Source organism: Talpa europaea, assembly GCF_964194135.1.
Source record: "Talpa europaea genome assembly, chromosome: 1".
Taxonomy (NCBI): domain Eukaryota; kingdom Metazoa; phylum Chordata; class Mammalia; order Eulipotyphla; family Talpidae; genus Talpa; species Talpa europaea.
Genome location: NC_140073.1, coordinates 10968949 through 10992246, shown reverse-complemented (window position 1 = coordinate 10992246; position 23298 = coordinate 10968949). Strand labels below are relative to the sequence as shown.

Genomic DNA, 23298 nt, shown 5'->3' with positions numbered 1-23298 from the left:
TGAGCTTCGAGATTAGGTTGTTTCTTTGAGTTCTTTCTTGTTTCTTGATGTGAGCATCTATTGCTATATATTTTCCTCTTATTACTGTTTTTGCTGCATCCCATACATTTAGGAAATTGTGTCCTCCTTTTCATTCAATTCAAAGAATTTTTTAATTTCTTCTTTTATCTCCTTGTTAGTCCAGTGGACTTCCAGTAGTGTGGGTTTCAATCTCCACGAGGTAGGAGAGTACCTTGCCTTTTTTTATGGTTTATTTCTAGTTTGATGCCTTCATGGTCAGAAAAGATGGTTGGTATGATTTCAATCTTGGTGTATCTGTTGATGTTTGTCTTGTGCCCCAGTATATGATTGATCCTAGAGAATGATCCGTGTCCGCTTCAGAAATATGTATACTCAGATTTTTTTGGGTTTAGTTTTCTATATATGTCTGTTAAGCCCAAGCACTCTAGATCCTTATTTAGAGCTTTAGTGTCTTTACTTATTTTTTGTCTTGTTGATCTATCCATTGTTGATAGTGGTGTGTTGAAGTCTCCCACTACGTATGTGTTTTCTCTGATGTCTGTTTTCAGAGATGCCAATAGTTTTCTGATATATTTTGGTGCTCCTTCGTTTGGTGAATATATGTTAATGAGTGTTATTTCTTCTTGAAGTATTGTCCCCTTGATCATAATGTAATGACCACTGGGGTCTCTTTTTACCTTTTTAATTTGAAATCTGTTTTATCTGATATGAGTATAGCTGTTCCTGCCTTCTTTTTTGGTCCATTTGCTTGTAGAATTGTTTTCCATCCTTTAACTTTGAGTCTATTTTTATCTTTTGCAGCTAAATGTGTTTCATGGAGACAGCAAAAGGTTGGGTTTTGTTTCTTAATCCAGCCTGCAACTCTGTGTCTTTTTACTGAAGAGTTTAGTCCATTTACATTTAGAGTTAGTATTGATATGTTAGCATCTGTATTTGCCATTGTGTTTGTCTTTCCTTTGATTTTATTTATTTATTCTTTTAATAACTTTCTTTGGCCTTCTTTTGTTGTTATTCGTCCCTCTGAGGTTCTGGCTTTAGGATTCCTTGTAGTATTTTTTGGAGTGGGGGTTTAGTCTTAATAAAATTCCAGAGTTTCTGTTTGTCTGGGAAGGTCCTTATTCTTTCTTCATAGAGGAAGGAGAGCTTTGTGGGATAGAGTATTCTTGGTTGGCATCTATTTTCTTGGAGTCTGTTGACTATGTCCCTCCACTCTCTCCTTGCCCGTAGTGTTTCTTCAGAGAAGTCTGATGTCAGTCTGATTGGTTTCCCTTTGAATGTTATCTGTTTCTTCCCTCTTGTTAGTTTCATTATTTTTTCCTTGTCTTGGATTCTTGGGAGCTTTACTATTATGTGTCTTGCTGTATTTTTCCTTTCATCATGGAAGTTTGGTGTTCTTCTTGCTTCTTGTATATCAATTTTCAGCTCCTTCTTCACATTTGGGAAGTTCTCTTCAATTATATCCATGAATATTCTGGGATTCCTATAACTCTTATATTTCCTTTCCTCATGGAGTCAGATAGTTCCCGAAGTCTTTTTTCGGTCTTTTTCCTTCGTACTTCTCCTTCCTTTTCTGTTTTAGTTCTTTTTATTTCTGTGTCTTCAAGAGTACTTATTCATTCTTCCATTTCATCTATTCTGCTTTCCTTGCTTTTCCCAGAGTTCTTTAGCATTTCCATTAATTCTTTGATCTCCTGCATTTCTTTTACTTCCCTCTTTAGGGACTCAATTTCATTCTTCTGGTCATTAATTATTTTCCCCTTATCATTGTTTGCCTTTACGACTTCTGTCAGTTTTTTAATCACAGCAATTTTAAATTCTCTATCTGGAAGGATCAGAAGTTCTTCCAAGTTACTGTCGTTGCAATCTGGTAGATGGTTTTCTTTTTGTGGTGTGCTTTTTTGCTGAGGAGTTGCTGGATTGCATGTGGTTTTTCTACTCCCTACTGCCTGTTTTCTAATTTGCCGTATTCCTTGTGACACTGTGTTGCTGGTACTGGCCGGCATCTTGGGCGACCTTCCCAGCTCACCTCTGGCTTCTCTGGGGAACTTCTGCTGGGTTCACACAGTCTCCAGCAAAGAAAGGTCCCTGCTGCAAAATGGCGATGCGGGAACGTGCATCCCTGCACGCCCGGTCTGCCCCAGCGGTGGGTGCTGCTCCCCTCTGGGCTGGAACTGCAGGCTAGAAGGCACCCGGCATGGGCAAGCCTCCCAGCTTACCTCTGGCTCCTGGGTGAGCCTTCTGCTGGGTTCACACAGTCTCCAGCAAGAAAGGTCCCTGCTGCAAAATGGCGATGCAGGAACGCGCTCCCCTGCACGCCCGGTCTGCCCCAGCGGTGGGTGCTGCTCCCCTCTGGGCTTAAACTTTTTTTTTTTTTTTCATTAAATAGGATACCCAAAGAAACCAGAGGTATACAGAATGAAATATTTTATTTTATTAATTATTTTTTTATTTTTTACAACATTGTTCATTTTTAAACAATATTTGCTTCCCCTCACCCCCTCAGATGTAGTCCCCATTGGTTTTCCTTCACCAATGCACCCGTGCACCATAACCTCAGTCCTCTGTGCTCCTCCCTCCCTCGCTCTGATCCTTCTCCCTCCTCCTTCCTCCCCTACAGTGTGTCTTTGATTTATAATTGTCCATTTTTGCTTTGTTGTGTTTTGAACTGTTAATATTTTTTTACACTGATGTCTTAATTTGGTTCCACTATAATCCTGCTTTAAGTGAAACCATCCAATATTTTTCTTTTTCCTTCTGGCTTATTTCACTGAGCATAATTCCTTCTAATTCCATTCACATTGCTGCAAACAGCATGAGTTTATCTTTTTTGATTGCTCAATAATATTCCATTGGGTATATATACCCCATCTTCTTGATCCAGTCATCTATTTTTGAGCATTTGGGTTGTTTCCAGGTTTTACCTATTGTAAATAAAGCTGCAATAAACATTGGGGTACAGATGGTCTTTTGAATCAGTGTTTCTGTGTCCTTTGGGTAGATCCCTAGTAGTGGAATTGCCGGGTTATATGGTAGCTCCATTTTTAGTAGATTGAGGAAACTCAAGACAGTTTTCCATAGTTGTTGGACCAGTTTGCACTCCCACCAGCAATGCAGAAGTGTTTCTTTTTCACCACATCCTCGCCAACATTTGTTGGTGCTTCTTTTTTTTTTGATATGTGCCATTCTTACTGGTATAAGGTGGTATCTCAATGTGCTTTTAGTTCGCATTTCCCTGATTATAAAGGATGTTGAACAATTTTTCATATGCCTGTTGGCCATTTGCGTTTCTTCTTTGGATAAATGTCTTTTAAGTTCCAGAATGAAATATATTTAAGTAAGTTCCTTTATAACTCTCACTCAGGACAAACAACAGAATCTCTGTCCTTTCAGAGGCCAATGCTATTTTCCCGATAAATATAACTGCATTTCCTGACTATTACTTCTTTGCATTGATATTTTTCAATGCCCAGTTTCTTCATCTGTGAAATGGTATCTATGCTATATATTGTTATAATAATAATTAAGTCAAATCCCATCATTTTGTTTGTTTCTGACATCAAATACATGTTTACTAAATATTTAAAAATGTAAGAGGAAAGGACAAGGCTATTGAAAAGTATAAATTGCAGGTTGTTTAACTCCATTGCTGACACCTTTCTTAATGATAATTTTTAAGTATGTGAAAGAAATTTCTATGTATCTATAATTTTCCAGAAAAGTAACATCATATGGAAATATATTAAAGAACACATGCATCCTTTTTATTCAGATAACATGTTAAAAACACTATGTGGAATAGTTGGAGATCATCTCTTAACATATGGACCAGAACTACAGTTTTTCTTGGTTATTTATTGGTTATATATTATTACATATTGGTTATATATTATTGGTTATATATTAAAAAGTAACTCAAATTGCTTGAATATCAAATATGTCATCAGGAACTTTTCATTCAATGGGATTTTGACATGCTTTCTTAAGGGGCATTTATAATGCAGTTGTATTTAAAAGGCCATTAATGAACAGACTACTTGGGGACATATAAATAATTAACTAACTAAGCTATGCCTTGGGAGGAAGCAAATGTACCTTTAGGATATAAATTTTACCTAAAATTTTACTTAGCATTTGAGCTTATTGTCCCTCAGGAATAACATGGTGATACAAATATAGAGTCTGTATTTGGACAGCTGATCTGAAAGTTTTCAGGGAATAAAGTAACTCTCCTGCCTGCAAGCCTTTTTTTCTGTGGAGTGACCACCCAGCATTTATTTCATTTAGTGGTATGACAGTAATTGCCAAAATGGTATGAATTTTGTAATTTTAATATATAAATTGAAGGAAATTAGAAACCTAAACTCATCCATAGCACTCACTGTGCTGAGAAAATTTCAAGTCAAAGACTTTTATGAAAAGAATTTTAATACAGAATTAATGTCATTTCAAAGAAGAGAGAACAGAAAAATCTGTAAAAGAAGAATAGATAAAAAGAAAGTACAGAGGAAAATATATAAGCTATTTGTTGCTCCTTTACCATAATCCTGCATAAATATATGATATTTAGTTGAAAAGTTATTTTAACTATAAGAAAATAAAGTCATTAACAGTTAATTTTAAAATAGACTTTAATGTGAATTCTATAGTCTAAGATATATTGAATTAAGAGAGCACTAGATTGTTAGGGTATCTGTTTGCCCACTGATGGTGGGATAACATATTCTGGAAGAATAAAATCAAAATCATGGGCTATTACTGCCTTGTTTATTGAATGGCAGCATGTAAAAAAAATACACACTATTCCAACTCTAAACTGTGCCAAGAGGAAGCTAATTTCAATTCTGTAAATATATTAAGAATGGAGGGCTCTTAGAGGTAGTTGAGCCTCATTCCCTCATTTTATGGAAAGGAAATTTAAAAGTTGAGAGTATACAAGATCACAAATCTAAAAGGTGGCAGTCTTGGGTATGTCTCCAAATTATCTTTCTCCTATTTCTCTTACGGAGCCATTAGCTAATCAGACGCAAGATCACCACTCATGCTTGAGAGAATAGGAATATATGCCTCTGACAGAAGCATGTCAGTCACACATTTGCTACATTCTAGAGCTGGTTTATGTACAGCAGGAAACTGAACTGCTTCGGTTTATGGTGTTTCATAGAAACTTCAGCCTGAGCTATAGTTCAGAAAATTCAGATGATAAAACATTTGCTAATAGATTTACTTATTTTTCATTTCTCTTCTACTGCATTCAAATATGAATTTAGGTAATTTGTATTCTATTAATAAGAAAAGTTTCTTTTAATATTTTTGTACATCATTTAAACATAGCTATGTGTTTTAATTATTTGTTTATTAATATTTAAGTCCTAGGGTGTAAGAATGAGATCTTTTGTCAGAAAATATTGTAATTAAAATTATCCTTTGGAGGGGCTTCCTTGGTGGTGCAAGGAGTTAAGCACCGCACTATGCAGCGATCTATAGCCTCTGAAGCACAAGTTCGATCCCCGGCCAGCCAGGGAGAAACCCACATGGTGAAGCAGACCTCTCCTGTCTCACCCACTACTCCCCCAAGCAGTTTATTTCAGTCAGTCTGCCTGTTCTGTTCCCCACTCTGTCTCTGGTGAATCCTCTCACTCCCTTGCATCTCTGGCCTGTACCCCAGCACTTGTATGCATAAATAAATAAATATTTTTAAAAAAGAAAAGCAAATAAATAAAATTGGCCTTAGCTAATGAATGTTTACTAAAGGATTATTTTGTGGGTTGAGCAAAGGTATTGATGTCTGTGAAGGTAAACATAGATCCCAATTGACTGGAAAAGATAATAGAAACCATTTAGTGTATGTTTCTATGCAGTCCTATCACATAAAGTTAGTAACTTAAATAGAATATTATTATCACTCTAAGTGTTCAATATGGATTTGTGAATTATATCATTTCAGGTGATTCATGTATTTTATCTGCACTGAGCCATGGAAAATAGGAATAATGTCACTGTGTTTATTCTCTTGGGACTTTCCCACAACAAGAATATTGAAATCATCTGCTTTGTATTATTTTTATTTTGCTACATAGCTATTTGGATGGGTAATTTGCTCATAATGATTTCAATCACATGCAGTCAGCTAACTGAACAACCCATGTATTTCTTCCTAAACTATCTCTCACTCTCCGACCTTTGCTACACATCCACTGTGACACCCAAACTAATGACTGATTTACTGGCAGAAAGGAAGTCCATTTCCTATAATAACTGCATGATACAGCTCTTTACCACCCATTTATTTGGAGGCATCGAGATCTTTATCCTCACAGGGATGGCTTACGACCGCTACGTGGCCATCTGCAAGCCCCTGCACTACACCATCATCATGAGTAGGCAGAGGTGTAACGCAATCATCATAGCCTGCTGCACGGGAGGATTTATACACTCTGCCAGTCAGTTTCTCCTCACCATCTTCTTGCCATTCTGTGGCCCCAATGAGATCGATCACTACTTCTGTGATGTATATCCTTTACTGAAATTGGCTTGTTCTAACACACAAATCATAGGTCTTTTAGTCATTGCTAATTCAGGCTTAATTGCTTTGGTAACCTTTGTGGTCTTGATGCTGCCTTATTTCTTCATATTGTACACCATCAGGGCATATTCTGCTGAGAGCCGCAGCAAAGCTCTTTCTACTTGCTCTTCTCATGTGATGGTTGTAGTTCTATTTTTTGCACCTGCTTTGTTTGTTTATATTAGACCAGCTACAACTTTCCCAGAAGACAAAGTGTTTGCTCTGTTTTACACCATCATTGCCCCCATGTTCAACCCTCTGATTTACATGCTCAGGAATGCGGAGGTAAAAATGCCTTGAGGAAAGTGTGGTTCCCTTACACACTCTTGGAAGGAAAGTAAGTTTTCTGAAGCTTTTGTGCTTTCCAGACTGCGATTCCAGTAAACATTCCTGTGAATCACATCCATGCTCATCTGTTCCTGGCCTCACTGCTCGAAGAATATTAAATCTATATAAGAATATAAGAATATTAAATCTATAGAAATATATATATATATGGTTTTTCTAAGTGGATTTCTAGACATTTCCTAATTTGACACTCCCTAAAAATTTAGGATATGATTTCCACCATCATTTTTTCTTATATCATATATTATGAGATAAAAGCATAGAAAAGTTCAGAATCCTGTCCAAGATCAAGTTAGTTAAGGACAGATTCAAGGCTCAGTCAGATTATACCTAAATAGTTTACATCCAAATGCATTCTCATACACTATTTTGTTATCATTACCAATGTTGAACTTGTAATCTCCTTTTAATATGATGAGAAATATTATAATTATTTTATTACAACTTCATAGGCAAGAGAATATGAAGCCATTTATTTTATCAGCAAACACACATACGATGGCATGTTCAAAATCCCATATATCAAACACATCAAGGTATAACATTCATTAAAAGGCAGTGATAAGTTGATTTGTTTTCCAATCTCAGCTGCCCAAATTGAACTCTCCCTCCAAAGCATGAGTCCTGAAACCCTTCTGTAAAAACTTGAGAATGAATACCATGTGGTTAAGTATATTATAGGATCAGAACATCTAGGCTAGATTCCTGTTCCTTCCACTTGCAAATTCTTTTATGTGGGTACATTGCTGGCACCCTTCCTATTTGTTTCCTTATCTAAAGCAGGAATTGTAATAAATCTGCATATGCTTTATGGGAATTACTTATGGGAATGTGCGTGAGCATATCCACCACACTGCTCTCGACACACACAAGACTTTCATCATTTTTATGTATGCACTTAGGAGATGGGAAGAATTGGCATTTAGATCAATAGTACACAGAGACATTTCATTATGCAAGGAGATAATGAGTTCTCACCTTTAATTTTTGTTGAAGATTCCACGGAGATTCATATTATCCACAGCAACTGATCCAAGGAAGGAAACTCTTTTTGTGTTTCCCCTATACAGCTAATAGTTGAAGTCAGTATTCCTACTTACATCTTTTCTATGTGAAATTGTATTTAATATGCTTTTCATTCTCATGATGTACGTTGATTGTTAAAGGAGATGCATCCTTGCAAAAGCATGTTGTCTGGTGTTAGAGAGCAACATTCTATAATTAATCTCAAGAATTTGTTGATTTTTCATCTGTCAGATGAAGTCAATACTATTTAACAATATTTGGAAGATGGGTGAGGTTGAAATGTACCACTACCATGTTTGAGAAGTCTGCAAACATGATTTTGACCATATATGAGAAGTAACTATCTCTAATAAGCATTAAAAAAGTGTAACTTACATTGTTAGGTTCCCTTAAAGATGTTTGGGGTGTTCAGAACAATGTCATCCTCAACTGACATCCTCTTGTAGTAAACGACTTTCAGTATGAAAGATATCACGTTCAAAAGGAGACTATTCAGATGAGCCGTTATACAGTAAACACTTGCTATGTATTTTTATAAAGTCTCAACCTTTTCCTCTATCATAGAATCTTAATGTATCATAGAGCACCTGGGGTATGCATTTGGAAGGGATTCATTTGAAACACGATAGGAAGATGATCTTCTACAGATGACTCTGTACCACAAGCCGAAAGCAGAAAATTTGGAAAAGATACTCTCACATGTGTCATGTCGCCCATGATTAGTCCTTTTCTGGAGATGTGATCAGCAAAACTCATGTACTCTTTGGCCCACATGGATATTTAAAGGGATTTTTGTGAAGATTCAAGGACTTTGTCCTATAGTTGCAGCTCTCTCCATGGAATTAATTATCTGCTTTGATGGAAAGGCTTATCTTAGAAGCAGGTATTGTGGAGAGACAGGTTTGAGAAACACCAATTTTTGAGTGAGGGATTGTATTTCCTCCACTTGAAACCTAAACACATGAGAGCCCTCTGTCATTACCTGAACTTGAGTTTCCCTAGAGCAAGGATCACCTTCCATTTTGGAAATGGTGACATCTGAGGAGTGGATAATTGAAAATGCACCAAGATTCAGTGTTTTCCATTTTTTTAATAATGTATTGTTGATACAAAGCAGGTGTGGGCTGATAGGGGTGACACACACAGACATCCAAAATGAAAGTGGCTAATTTGGGATCTAAACCTATGTCCTGAGAATAGGAGATGGGGAAGGTAACAATGACTAGTTGTTACTCTTTTTTTTTTAAATCAAGATGTTCGTCTATGATTTGCTTGTCAAACTTTCCTCATGAGAGTTGATTACCATAATAAAGTTATAATACACCTGTCACCTCACAGAATTCCTTATTTGGGTATAAGAGGTAAGAATGTATATCCTCTTAGGCATTCTTCTGACTCTATGGTTCTTGACTTGGATATTGTCAATCTCATTTGTGTGTTCATTTCTACAACAATCTTATTTCTTTTATATTGGACATCTATATTTTAAACAAATTAAGTATAACCAATTGATTTGATTTCATTAGCTTATTAAAAATTATGGTGCACCTTCCAATATTTAAACAACAGCTTCAGGATAACATTAAAGTTTCCACTCTAGTCTGCAATCTGAAAATCCATTTCTATCCATACACATTGCCAACAATTCAGAATACTTTAAGCACATATTTATTAATTTTAAGAAATATTTCTGTTTCCTCCAGCATATTTCAGAGATTCATTGTGATTCTTGAAAGAAGGTTTTTAATGGATTTTTATTCTATTGTATCTGACAATCCAGACAAGGGAGATTGTGTTTCTCAAATAAACAAAGCATTTATTGAAGAATGGGTCTAGTCAGGGTATGTGTAAGATACAATGGGAACAAGTAAAGAATAGTAAATGTATCAACTGACATCTGTAATGGAAGTCGTCCCTTGAACAAGTACTTAAAAATATTTAGGTTTAGAATATAAAAACTGTTCTTGTCCTCTCTTTTGTCCTTGGAATGCTACCTAGCTGCTTCAGCCTCTTGGGAGCATTAGGGCAGCATTGCTTAGAAACATTTTCCTTGTGACCTTCAGCGATTACCTCATGATAGAGAAAATTCTCTCTCTTCATCTTGGAAGATATCCTTTTCACTTCTGTAATAATATTATATATGTTTGCTTATAGAAAAGAGCGGATGTGCTTATTTTACTTCTTTTTTTCCTGGAATGAGAACACTGGAAAATTGTTAATTCTCAGGACACTGTTCTTCAAAACTCCAACCCAAAGCATGTGCAGTGTGTTTTCAGATTGAATATTCTCTACTACCCCTGAAAATGTAGCCTGGACCTAAGAGAATTCTGTAGCACATGTTGTACTACAGAAAAAATTCCTCCTCGATGTTAGAGGACCAGTCTCTTTTACTCCCATGTCAGTCAGTCTTTGTTTGCGGGTAGAGCTGGCATGGTAGCATCATACCCAAGATGAGACACCTTTCATTTTCTCAAGTAGAAATGTTGAGGAGGTTGAGAGTTTGAGCTGTTAACAGCTGAGATGCTTAGCATCTATAGCTGGGCCCTGCATACACTGGACCTTGAAGAGAGATTAAATTGGACAGGACTATGTCCACTACATTCTGTATTCTCCCTGACACCATTAGAGTTCAATCCTCCTCCATCCATCCACACCAACAAAAACCTATCAACTTTTTTTTACCAAGCAGACATGTATCAAAAATCAATGGAATATTACTTTTTAATAAATAGAAATTCATTTCTGATGATAAAATTTTCTTTAATTTGAGTCATCACTCTTCCTGATGTGTGAGCAGCCTAAAGTGATGATTCGAAAAATAATTTGGAAAGGTGGTATAATATATTGTTAGTTAAACCACAGTGCTTCAATGACCCATTGTTGTGACACACTTAGATGTCATCATATTAGAGGCACCATAATAAATTATCATACAGAAAATTGAGCAGACTTATTAATAAAATTATAATTCAGATATAAACAATTAAGTAATAGTCATAATATGCTCAGAGATCTGTACCTCAATATGTCATAACTATTTTAATTAACTTATCATCATTGCTTGAAAGTGTCACATTTGTTAACATAGGATCTGAGAAATCATTAACTCTTCATTATATCTACTTGATATCTTCACCTTTCATCACCTTCCTTTCTTAAAAGGGAAAATAGCAGTGCCTAAATCTTTAGATTACTAGAGTTTATTGCTTGAAATCAATATGTTTCATTATTTATTATATTTGAAGGGAAAACTATGCTTTCATATACATGGATGAGGTAGTAAAATGAAATACCAATTCGACAGAATTTTCCCAATATGCGGAGTAGCATTGGCTAGCTTTTCCCCATATCCATACACCTGTTTATGCTTCATTCAGTGCACAATTTATGACACATGGTAGTTAAATTTATTTTCTTTATTCCACAAGTATTCTTTGCTGAGATTAACCAAATGTCCTTCTGACCCTTTCTTCAGTTGTGTCAATGTGGGTCTCAGGCCATACTTATTTGTCATCTGAAATAGCTTTCTTACTACACAGCTTCTTAATGGCATCTTTCATCTGTGCATTTCTCAAGGTATAGATTAAGGGATTTAACATGGGAGTTATTGCAATGTAGAATACAGAAACTGCTTTGTCAATGGGTAAACTAACAGCAGGTCGCATATATATAAATATACAAGGCACATAGAATAAGACAACTACTGTGATGTGGGAGCCACAGGTGGAGAGGGCTTTCTGCCTTGCCTCTGCTCTATGGTTCTTTAGGGAGCACAAAATAATCACATAAGAAACCATCAAAAAGAGGAAGTTCAACAAACACATGAACCCACTGTTGGCAGCAACAAAGAGTCCTAGCATGCTAGTATCCACACAGGCCAGACTGAGCAAAGGAATCAGATCACACATAAAGTGATCTATGACATTAGGACCACAAAAAGGTAGTTGGTAGGTGAAGAGGATCTGTATAGTTGAGTGGAGAAGGCCTCCCATCCATGCCACTGCTACTAGCAGACCACACACCCGTGCATTCATGATAGTTGTATAGTGCAAGGGCTTGCAGATGGCCACATAGCGGTCAAAGGCCATTACAGTGAGCAGGATAATCTCATTACCACCAATGAAATGTTCCCAAAATATTTGGCTCATGCATCCTTTGAATGATATGGTCTTCTTTTCATAGAGTGAATCTGCGATAAGTTTAGGGGTATTGATAGAGCAATAGCAAGTATCAATGAAGGAGAGATGGGCCAGGAAAAAGTACATAGGGGACCCAAATAATGGGCTGCTAGCAATAGTAATCACAACAAGCAAATTTCCTACCACAGTGAAGACATAGATGAGAAAAAATGCAACAAATACAATTCTCTGCATCTTTGGATTCCCTGTGAGTCCCAGTAGAACAAACTCTGTGACGTTGTTCCTAATCGCCATGGGTTTCATGTGATGCTTAATTCAGACCTGAAAAGAAATGTCACATTTTCATTGATACAACATTGAATCTATCAAATTTAGCCATTTTAATAAATATTAAGTGTCTGACTCTATTAACTGTGAATTAGTCTGAGAGTTTCCTTTTTTGGAGAGAAAACAGTTTCTGTTTTTTGAAGACTATTCAAGTGATTTCACTGATTATGAATCTGTTAATACCTGAGACTTAGGGTACTTTGTAAACACATAGAAAGACATGTATGTTCACCAAATCCGCTTACATAACTGAAAGTCTTTCTTGAACTAGAATGTACACACATACTAGCAGCTATGCTGGAGAGACATATAGGACAAGGATGTAGAGAATAAAAGCAAAATAAAGGAATTTTCCCTTCTTAGGAAATGGGAAATAAAAGGAAGGTAACTGAAAATATGAGGAAAGTATAAAGCAAAAATTGAAGAACGGGGAGTCTTGGCTATAACTCTGTAAGATCTTTGCATGTCTTAGGTGAAGTAGGCTGAAGTTCAGTAAGGAGTAGAAGACAGGCATAGGAAGCCTAGTAGGAGATTATTCAAGAGTTAGCATGCTATGTAGTAGGACACTGTGATGGGAATGTGCAGAAAGTACACAGGAGTTTCTATGAAAACATGCAAAGTGCTTCTTGTATAAATGCAAGACTTTACAATAACTAGTAATTATTCTTTCAATGATTAATTGCTATGTTTAAAGTAGCAAGCTTTATGCACATATTGAATCTTTCAATATTGATCCAACCTATGTCGCTAGTATTATTAAATCTCCTTTGTAGAAAAGAAATGAGTCTCAGAGTTTTAGGTGGATAATATTAACAACAATGATAATATTAAATCAATACATATATTTGATTTTTCTAAGTGGATTTTTAGACATTTCCTATTTAAGTACTCACTACAAATTTAGGATATGATTTCTATCTTTTTTTTTTTACTTATTTTACACATTATGAGATATAGGCATAGAAAAGTTAAGAACCCTGTCCAAGATCAAGCTAGTTAAGGACAGATTCAAGGTTCAGTCAGATTATACTTATATAGTTTACCTCCAAATGCATTCTCATACACTATTTTGTTATTATTGTCCAATGTTAAACTTGTAATCTCTTTTTAATATGATAAGAAATATTATCACTATTATATTACAACTTCAGATGCAAGAGGGTATGAAGAAATTTTATCAGCAAACACATGTACAATGGCATGTTCGAAATCTCATATATCAAGTACAACAATGTATAATATTTAATGAAAAGTGTTGATTTCTTTTCCAAACCCAGCTCTCCAAAGTGGACTCTCATCCAAAGCATGAGTCCTGAAACCCTTCTGTAAAAAGTTGAGAATGAATACCATTGTGGTTAAGAGTATTATAAAATCAAACCTCTAGGATGGATTTCTGGTCTTTCCTCTTGCAACTTCTTTTATGGGTGTATATTGTTTATACCTACCTATTTTTTTCCTTATCTAAAGTAGGAATTCTAATAAAGCTACCTAAGTTTTATGGAATTTAGTTATGGGAATGTTTGTGAGCATATCCACCACACTGCTCTAGACATACACAAGACTGTCATCATTTTTGTGTATGCTCTTAGGAGATGGGAAGAATTGGCATTTTGATCAATAATACACAGAGAACTTTCACTATAAGGAGCTTATGAGGCCCCACCTTTAATTTTTGTTAAAGATTCCATGGATATTCATATTATCCACAGCAACTGATCCAAGAAAGGAAACTCTTTTTTGCTTTCTGTATACAGCTGACAGTTGATGTCAGTGTAGTATTCATACTTACATCTTCTCTATGTGTAATTGTATTTAATACATTTTTAATTCTCATGTTGTACCTTGATTGTTAAAGGGGATGTCTCCTTGCAAAAGCATATTGTTTGATGTTAGAGGGCGACAACCTATAATTAATCTCAAGAAGTCTTTGTTTTTTCATGTCGGCTGAGGTCGATGTTACTTACCGATTTTTGGAAGAATGGGAGAGGTTGAAACGTACTATTACCATATTTGAGATATCTGGAAACATGATGCTGCTCATATATGAGAAAAAACAATCTTTAATAAGCATTAGCACTTTTGAATAGCTTACCTTACAGTCCTAGCTTCCCTCAATTATGTCTGGGGATGTTCAGAATAATGCCATCTTCAAACTGACATCCTTTTGGAATAAATAACCTTCAGCATGAAAGATGTGACACTAAAAAAGAGACTATTTAGTTGAGCCATTATACAACAAACACTTGCTACACTTGTTTTTATAAGTCTCAGTCCTTTCCTCATTCATAGAATCTTAATGTTTCATAGAACACTTGGGATATGCATTTGGAAGGGATTCATTTGAAACACAATAGAAAGATGATCTTCTACAGATGACTCTGTTTCCACAGTGAAAAGCAGAAAGTGTGGAGGAAATACTCACACATGTGTCATATTGCCCATGATTTTAGTCCTTTCTGGAGGTATGATCAGCAAAGCTCACTTATGCTTTGGCCCGCATGGATATTTAAAGGATTTTTGTGAAGATTCAAGGACCTTGTCTTATAGTTGCTGCTTTTTCTCCCTGGAATCAATTACCTGCTTTGATGGAAAGGCTTTATCTTAGAAGCAGGTATTCTGGAGAGACATGTTTGAGAAACACCCGTTTTTGACTGGGGAATTTTATTCCCTACACTTGGAACCTGAATACAGACATTCTCCTGCCATACCTGAACTTGAGTTTCCCTACTTTTCCTAGAATAGGGGTCACTTTTCCATTTTAGAAATGACATCTGAGGAGTGAAAGATTGAAAATTATACCAACATTCAATGGTTTTCTTTTTTATATATAATGCATTGCAGATGCAAAGCAGGAAATGGGTTGATGGGGTGACACACAGAGATATTCAAAATGAAAGTGACCCATTAGGGATCTAAATATGTGGTCTGAGGATAGGAGATGGGGAAGGTAAAAAAGACTAGTTATTACTTTTTTTTTTTTAATACCATTTTGTTCAGCTATGATTTTGTTGTCAAACTTTCATCATGTGAGTTGATTATCATAATAAAGTTTTTTTTAATTTTTTTTTAATAGAGGCATGTTTTATTTATTTATTTGTTTGTTTGTTTTGTTTATACATGCACTGGGTACAGTCAGAAGTGCAGGAGGGTGAGAGAAATCACCAGAGCCAGAGCAGGGAGCAGAGCAGGCAGAAGGACCGAAGTACACTGCTGATGGAAGCGGGTGACAGGAGAGGTCTGCGCGCTATGCGGGAGGGACCCTCCTCCGTTGGCCGGGGAGCAGCCAGGGATTGAACTGGTGCCGCAGAGGCCTTGGGCAGCTTCGCAACCCAGCACTCAACTGCTGCGCCACCGGGGAGGCCCATAATAAAGTTTCAATACACATGTTACCTCACAAAATTACTTCTTTTGGCATAGGAGGTAAGAATATATATCCTCTTAGGCATTCTCTGGTTCTAATGTTTTTGACTTGGATATTGTTGATCTCATTTGGTTGTTCATTTCTACAACAATCTTATTTCTTTTATATTTGGACATCTACATTTAAAACAAATTAAGTATAACCAATGCTTTTGATTTTACTAACTTATTAAAACTTATGGTACTTCTTCTTCTTTAATCAATAGCTTCAGGATGACATTGAAGTCTCCACCCCGGTCTGAAATCTCAAAATACATTTCTATCCATACACATTGCCAACAAGTCAGTTTCTTTAAGCACATACATATTAATTTTAAGAAATATTTCTGTTTCCTCCAGCATATTTCAGAGTTTCTTGTGATTCTTGAAAGAGGGATTTTAATGTATTTGTATTCTATTACACAAGACAATCTAGAGAATGGAGATTATGCTTCTCAAATAAACAAGCATTTATTGAAGAATGGGTCTAGTCAGGGTATGTGTAAGATGCAATGGAAATGTATCAACTGAATATATTTACTGAAATCTGTTAATGGAATTCATCCAGTGACCAAGGACTTAAAAATAATTAGGTGTAAAATATCCAAACTGTTCTTGTCCTCTCTTTTTTCCTTGGAATGCTGCTTAGCTACTTCAGCCTCTTGGGAACATTAGGGCAGCATTGCTTAGAAACATCCTCTTGGTGACTTTCAGTGATTACCTCATGATAAAGATATTTCTTTCTTCATCTTGGAAGATATCCTTATCACTTCTGTAATAATATTACATATTTTTGCTTATATACATCAAGCAGATGTGTTTATTTATTTATTTTTTCCTGGAATGAGAAGACTGTGTTTTCAGATTGAATATTCTCTACTACCCCTGAAAATATAATAAAGTTATATGTCTCATTGCTCTACTAACTCTGATAATAAAACACATTCATAACTACACTTACTGGGATTGTCTGTCTATTGTATACAATAAAGACCTTACAAAGGTAATTTTCTGAGTTAAAAAGATAAAATTGACTAATTCTAAATAACTTCTGATTAGCTAGATAGAATAGTTATACAACTGGAGAAGTTGTTCAGAATCAAACACTTTAAAATGTTGGAAAGTGAGTCCCATAAAATTAGTATTTTAAAACAATAATTTTTTTTTTCATGAATCATAGCTTTTTAGAGATGCAGTGAGAGGATTCACACTTTTCATATCCTCAAAATATTGGCTCAAAGTTTATTTGTGGTCTGAGGATGACAATATGCCCACTTTTCCCCAGTTTCCCATTTTGTCAGGTTTTGGTACACAAAATGAGTTGTACTGATCTGGAGACAAAACTGCATATCTCCTAATAACTATTGTTTTACTTAAACATTTCAAAAAAAGATTAGTTAAATGGGCTAAAATTGCAAATCAATAAGAGTTCCGAAAGAACAGGTTATTGTAAGGATGGTAACAGAATAATACCAAATAGAAAACAGACATGAAAAATTGGGGAATAGATGAGGATGACTCTATTTTTTAGTGTTTTATTTCAGGGGCCACCTTGAGAAGTTGTTTTCAGTAAACACTGCCCTTAAACACCCACCGCTCCCTGATAGAGTTACACTAGACGTGTATATTTAGGAGAATTTCTATCTGTACTTTACTTGTCTGTGGTGCTTGTCATTCTCTATTGAATATTAACAGGTGGTGTGTGAAGATTTTTATTTTTCAAAAGCTCAAATAATAACAAAATACAGGATACCTTCCTTGATTTCCTTACCGTGGAATGAATGATTTATATTTTCTGTATCTGGTTGTACTAATATTTCAGGCAAGTAATATTAATTCATTTCTCTTTGCAAATCTTATTAGACAGAAAGCAAGTGTAAGGGAAAATAATATGATTTGTGGAAGGAGGTTGGAAAGAACTGAGTATTCAAAGAAGGGAAGATAATATTCCAAGATATTTCTACTATTGTCCCACTGACATGGCATATTGTCATTGATATCAATCGTAACACAGGGTAATAAGAAAGATCCTAAGGGATCTTCTGTATTACAGGCATACTTTTCCTTACCTCCATTGTAAAGTACAGTCCAATTTCCCCTCAGTATCAGGGTCAATCATTCAAGTCAACACAGTAACTTCTTTCTTTGCCTATTGATCCAATGGCTTGAGGACACTGAAGTGATTAGTTGGTCTTAACATCTATTGAATAAAACTTTGTTTTGTCTCCCGGTAGAAGCATCCTCCCTTTGGAACTAAGGCCTCTAGTTCAGGAAGTCATATGTTTGTGGGAATAGGAAGCAAATATTTTGCTAGTGGGACCTGTAGGGTCACAGAAAATGGTGCTATCTTTATCACTACTTGACAGCATCATGGGTCCTGACTATGGAAAAGCTGTTTACAGAGTGTCTATGACATCAGGACAAAATGCTTCTCCTTCATGATAGAATAATCGCCTGCCATGAATCTTCTTTGTATTGCATTTTCTCAGTTTCCTCTACACCCAGTGATCTATCAAAATCTGCATTTTATTCATAACTCTACTTTCCCTAATCTTCATCCTACATTAAGTTCTGTTCTTATAACTCTTAAATGGTTTTTATACCTTTCTATATTTCTCCATATCATTATTGGTTGCCTAGGTACAGACCATGGGATGAGAATTTTCATCAAAGTGCTTTATAATGAGAAGGGGTTAAGGGAATCTGACTATGGTGGGGCAAATGTGATCCCAAATAACAACTGGATTTAGCCTGGAACCGAGGGAGCTCTGTAGTACAGAGCTGGGTCCACCTGGATGTTAGAGGACCAGTCTCTTTTCCCCCATGTCAGTCAGTCTTTGCTTGCTGGTAGACCTGGGATGGTAGCATCATACCCAAGATAAGACACCTTTCATTTTCTCCGGTAGAAATGTCAAGATGAGATTGAGAGTTTGAGTTGTTAATAGCTGAGATGCTTAGCATCTATATCTGGGTCCTGCATGCACTGGACCTTGAAGAGAGATTAAATTGTATAGGACTATGTCCACTACATTCTCTGTTCTCACTGACACCATTAGAGTTCAATCCTCCTCCATCCATCCACATCAACAAAAACCTATCAACTTTTTTTACTAAGCAGACATGTATCAAAAATCAATGGAGTATAACTTTTTAATAAATAGAAATTCATGTCTGACCACAAAATTTTCTTTAATTTGAGTCATCACTCTTCCTGATGTGTGAGCAGCCTAAGGTGATGATTCGAAAAATAATTTGGAAAGGTGGTGTAATATTTGTTAGTTAAACCACAGTGCTTCAATGACCCATTGTTGGGACACACTTAGATGTCATCATATTAGAGGCAACATAATAAATTAATTATCATACAGAAAATTGAGCAGATTAATAAAATTATAATTCAGAGAGAAATGAAGTAAATGTTATAGTATAGTATGCTCAGCAATCTGTGCCTCAATAAATCATAACTATTTTAATGAACTTACTTTTCTATCATCATTCCTTGTGTCACATACAGTAAACCATATGGTCTGAGAACTCCTTATTCTTCAGTCTATCTACTCTATGCATTCACCTGTCATCAGTTTCCTCTCTTAAAAGGGGAAATAGCAGTGACTAAATCTTTAGATTACAATACAGATTATTGCTTGAAATCAATACATTTTATTATTTATTATATTTGAAGGAAAAACTATGCTTTCATATACATGAATATGCTAGTATAATGAAATCCCAATTTGACAGAATTTTTCCCAATATGCAAAGAGTGGCATGGGCTAGCTTTTCCCCATTTCCATGCACTGGTTTATGACACATGGCAGTTAACTTAATTTTCTTTATTTCACAAGAATTCTTTGCTGAGATTAACCAAATGTCCTTGTGATCCTTTCACCAGTTGCATCAATGTAGGCCTTAAGCCACTCTTATTTGTCATCTGAAATAGCTTTCTTACTACACAGTTTCTTAATGGCATCTTTCATCTGTGCATTTCTCAAGGTGTAGATTAAGGGATTTAACATGGGAGTTATTGCAGTGTAGAATACAGTAACTGCCTTATCAATGGGTAAAATAACAGCAGGTCTCAAATATATAAATATACAAGGCACAAAGAATAAGACAACTACTGTGATGTGGGAGACACAGGTGGAGAGGGCTTTGCGCCTTGCCTCCATGGTGTGGTTCTTCAGGGAACGTAGAATACTCACATAGGAGATCATCAAGAGGAGGAAGTTTAGCAGGCAGATGAAGCCACTGTTGGCAGAAACAAAGAGTCCTAGAGTGTGGGTATCAGTGCAGGCCAGATTGAGCAAAGGACTTAGATCACAGGAAAAATGATCGATGACATTAGGGCCACAGAAGGGCAGTTTGAAGATGAAGAAGATCTGTATGGTTGAGTGGAGAAGGCCTCCCATCCACGCCACTGCTACTAGCAGGCCACACACCCGTGCATTCATGATAGTTGTATAGTGTAAGGGCTTGCAGATGGCCACATAGCGGTCAAAGGCCATTACAGTGAGCAGGATAATCTCACTACCAGCGACGAAATGTTCCCAAAATATTTGACTCATGCATCCTTTGAATGATATAGTCTTCTTTTCATAGAGTGCATCTGCGAAAAGTTTAGGGGTATTGATAGAGCAATAGCAGGAATCAATGAAGGAGAGATGGGCCAGGAAAAAGTACATAGGGGACCCAAATAATGGGCTGCTAACAATAGTAATCACAACAAGCAAATTCCCTACCACAGAGATGACATAGATGAGAAAAAACACAACAAATACAATTTTCTGCATCTTTGGATTCCCTGTGAGTCCCAGTAGAACAAACTCTGTCACGTTGTTCATAATATCCATGTATTTCATATAATGCTTAATTCAGACCTGGAAAAAAAAAACACTTTTTTATTGATACAACCAGGAATTTATCAAATTTAGCCACTCTAGTAAATATTAAATGCTCATATTTTATTAAACTGTGTATTCCTCTAAGGGCTTTTTTTTTTTTTGCTAAAAAATATTTTTGCTTCTTGAAAATTAATCAAGTGACCTCTGATAAAGATTCTGTCACATCCGTAGACTTGAGTTTTTTGAACACATATTTAAGGAACCCATGTATGTTTACCAAATCAGCTCAAATGACTGAAAGTATCTTGAATTAGAATGTACATACATACTGGTAGCTAAGGTGGAGAGAAGAGGTAGAACAATGATGTGGAGACAGAGAGTGCAAAACACAGATATTTCCCTTTACTGATAGGAAATGGGGAATTATGAAAGGTAATTGAGAATAGGAGTAAAGGCTAAAGCAAAACCAAGGAAGGAGAATCTTGGCTATTACTCTATATGATCTTTGTGTGTCTTGGATCAAGTAGGCTGAAGTTCAGCAAGGAGTAGAAGACAGACATAGGAAGCATAGTAGGAGATTTCAAAGAGTTATCACGCTATATAATAGGACACCGGTGAAAGTACACAGGAGTTGCTTTGGAAACATTCTAAATGCTTATTGTATAAACCAAAGAATTTTATAATAGCTAATCATTATTCTTTAAACGATTAATTGCTCTGTTCAAACTAGCAAGCTTTATGCACCTGTTGATCCATTTAATACCGATTGAACCTATGATGTTATTATTTTACTTTGCAGGAAAGAAGTCTCAAATATTTATGTTGAGAATATTAAATCAATGTAAATAATTAGTTGTTCCAATGGTTTCTTTAGACATTTATTGATTTAATCACAACTACAAGTATATGATATGATTTCCATCATCCTGTTTTACTTGTTTTGCACATTATAAAATAAAATAATAGGGCCTCCCTAGTGGCGCAGGGGGTTGAGTGCAGCACTGTGAAGCTATCCACAGCCTCTGCAGTATGGGTTCAATCCCTAGCCAGCCAGGGAAATACTCACATGGGGAGGCAGACCTCTCCTGTCTCACCCACTGCTCCCCTCAGCAGTGTTTTCAGTCCATCTGCCTGTTTTGCCCCCACTTTGTCTCTGGTCAATCCTCTCACCCTCCCATACCTCTGGCCTGTGCCCCAGTTTTTGTATGCATAAATAAATAAATCTTTAAAAAAATAAATAAAAGAATAGAGAGGTTATGAAACATGTCTAAGATCAAGCTAATTAAGCACAGAGTCAAGGTTAGGTCAGATTATATTTAGCTTTTTTATCTCTAGATTCTTTCGTATGCCATTACTGTTTAAAGTAACAATGTTGAACTAGTAAACAACATTTAATATGACTATAATGATTTTAAACCTTTTTTTTTAATTTAAGGTGAGGAGTCATTTATTTATTTATGAAAATTTCTTTATTTATTTATACAAGCACTGGGTACAGTCAGAAGCACGGAAGGGTGAGAGAATTCACCAGAGCCAGAGCGGGGAGCAGAACAGGCAGACTGACCGAAGTGCACTGCTGAGGGGAGCAGCGGGCGGCAGGAGAGGCCTGCGCACCATGTGGGACCCTCCTCTGGTGGCCAGGGAGCAGCCCGGCATCCAACCAGAGCTGCAGAGGCTGCGGGCAGCTTTGCCACCCAGCACTCAACCTCTGTGCCATCGGAGAGGCCCCTATAATGATTTTAATGATTAGTATTATTTCATATGCAAGTGTAAATAAGACAATTTCACCAGTGCACGTGCACACACAGATATGCTTCAATTCCCATACATCAGCTAGAATACTATATAACATTTACTGAGGTTTGTTCCCTCAAACCCAGTTTTCCATATGTAAATCTTCAAAAATATGAATTGCAAAACTCTTTCATAAAATTTTGAAATGAGTTCCATAGTGGATAAGTTTATTGAGCATCAAAATGCCAATACTAGATTTCTGGTCCTTCCACTTGCAACTTCTCTAACATGGGTATGTTGCTGGCACCCTACCTATTTGTTTCTTCATATATAGAGCAGGGATACTAAGACATATAAGCTTTATGGAAATAGGTTATGGAAATGAATATGAGCATACCTACTACCCTCCTATGGGCACACATAGGACTTTCATTATTTTTGTGAATGTACTTAGGTGACGGGAAGAATTGGAATTTTGATCAATAATACAGAGAGACATTTCACTAAGCAAGGAGTTCATGAGGCATCATTTCCAATTTTGCATTAAAGAATCATATTATCCACAGCAATTAATTCAAGGAAGAGAACTCTGTGCTTTCACTAAACAGCTGACAGCTGATGTCAGTATTCATACTTACATCTTTTCTATGTGTAATCGTATTTAATTCATGTTCCGTTCTCATGATGAAACTTGATTGTTAAAGGAGATGTCTCCTTTGTGTCTAGTGTTAGAGAGCTGCATACTATAATTAATCTCTAGGAGTCTTAGATTTTTCAACTACCAGGTGAGGTTGATGCTATTTACCTATCTTTGGAAGAAAGGGGTGAGGTTGAAATGTACAAATACCATGTTTGAGAAGTCTGGAAATGTGATGCTGATCATATATGAGAAATAACAATC

At 36.1% G+C, this 23298-nt stretch overlaps 3 protein-coding genes across 3 annotated transcripts; 1 reads left to right on the top strand and 2 right to left on the bottom strand.

The window, feature by feature from the left end:
- Positions 1–5995: 5995 nt before the first annotated feature.
- Positions 5996–6910, top strand: LOC311171649 (olfactory receptor 4P4; the record flags this gene model as incomplete). The annotated part of the gene is made up of 1 exon (XM_084234650.1): positions 5996–6910. One exon carries the CDS (start codon positions 5996–5998, stop codon positions 6881–6883), a length of 888 nt encoding a protein of 295 aa, XP_084090776.1. The 3' UTR covers positions 6884–6910.
- A 4550-nt stretch (positions 6911–11460) lies between these two features.
- LOC311171096 (olfactory receptor 4C46-like) lies at positions 11461–12399 on the bottom strand (the record flags this gene model as incomplete). Its single annotated transcript, XM_084233697.1, has 1 exon — positions 11461–12399. One exon carries the CDS (start codon positions 12397–12399, stop codon positions 11461–11463), a length of 939 nt encoding a protein of 312 aa, XP_084089823.1.
- Positions 12400–19716: 7317 nt separating this feature from the next.
- Positions 19717–20681, bottom strand: LOC311171095 (olfactory receptor 4C46-like; the record flags this gene model as incomplete). The annotated part of the gene is made up of 1 exon (XM_084233696.1): positions 19717–20681. One exon carries the CDS (start codon positions 20679–20681, stop codon positions 19743–19745), a length of 939 nt encoding a protein of 312 aa, XP_084089822.1. The 3' UTR covers positions 19717–19742.
- Positions 20682–23298: the final 2617 nt, after the last annotated feature.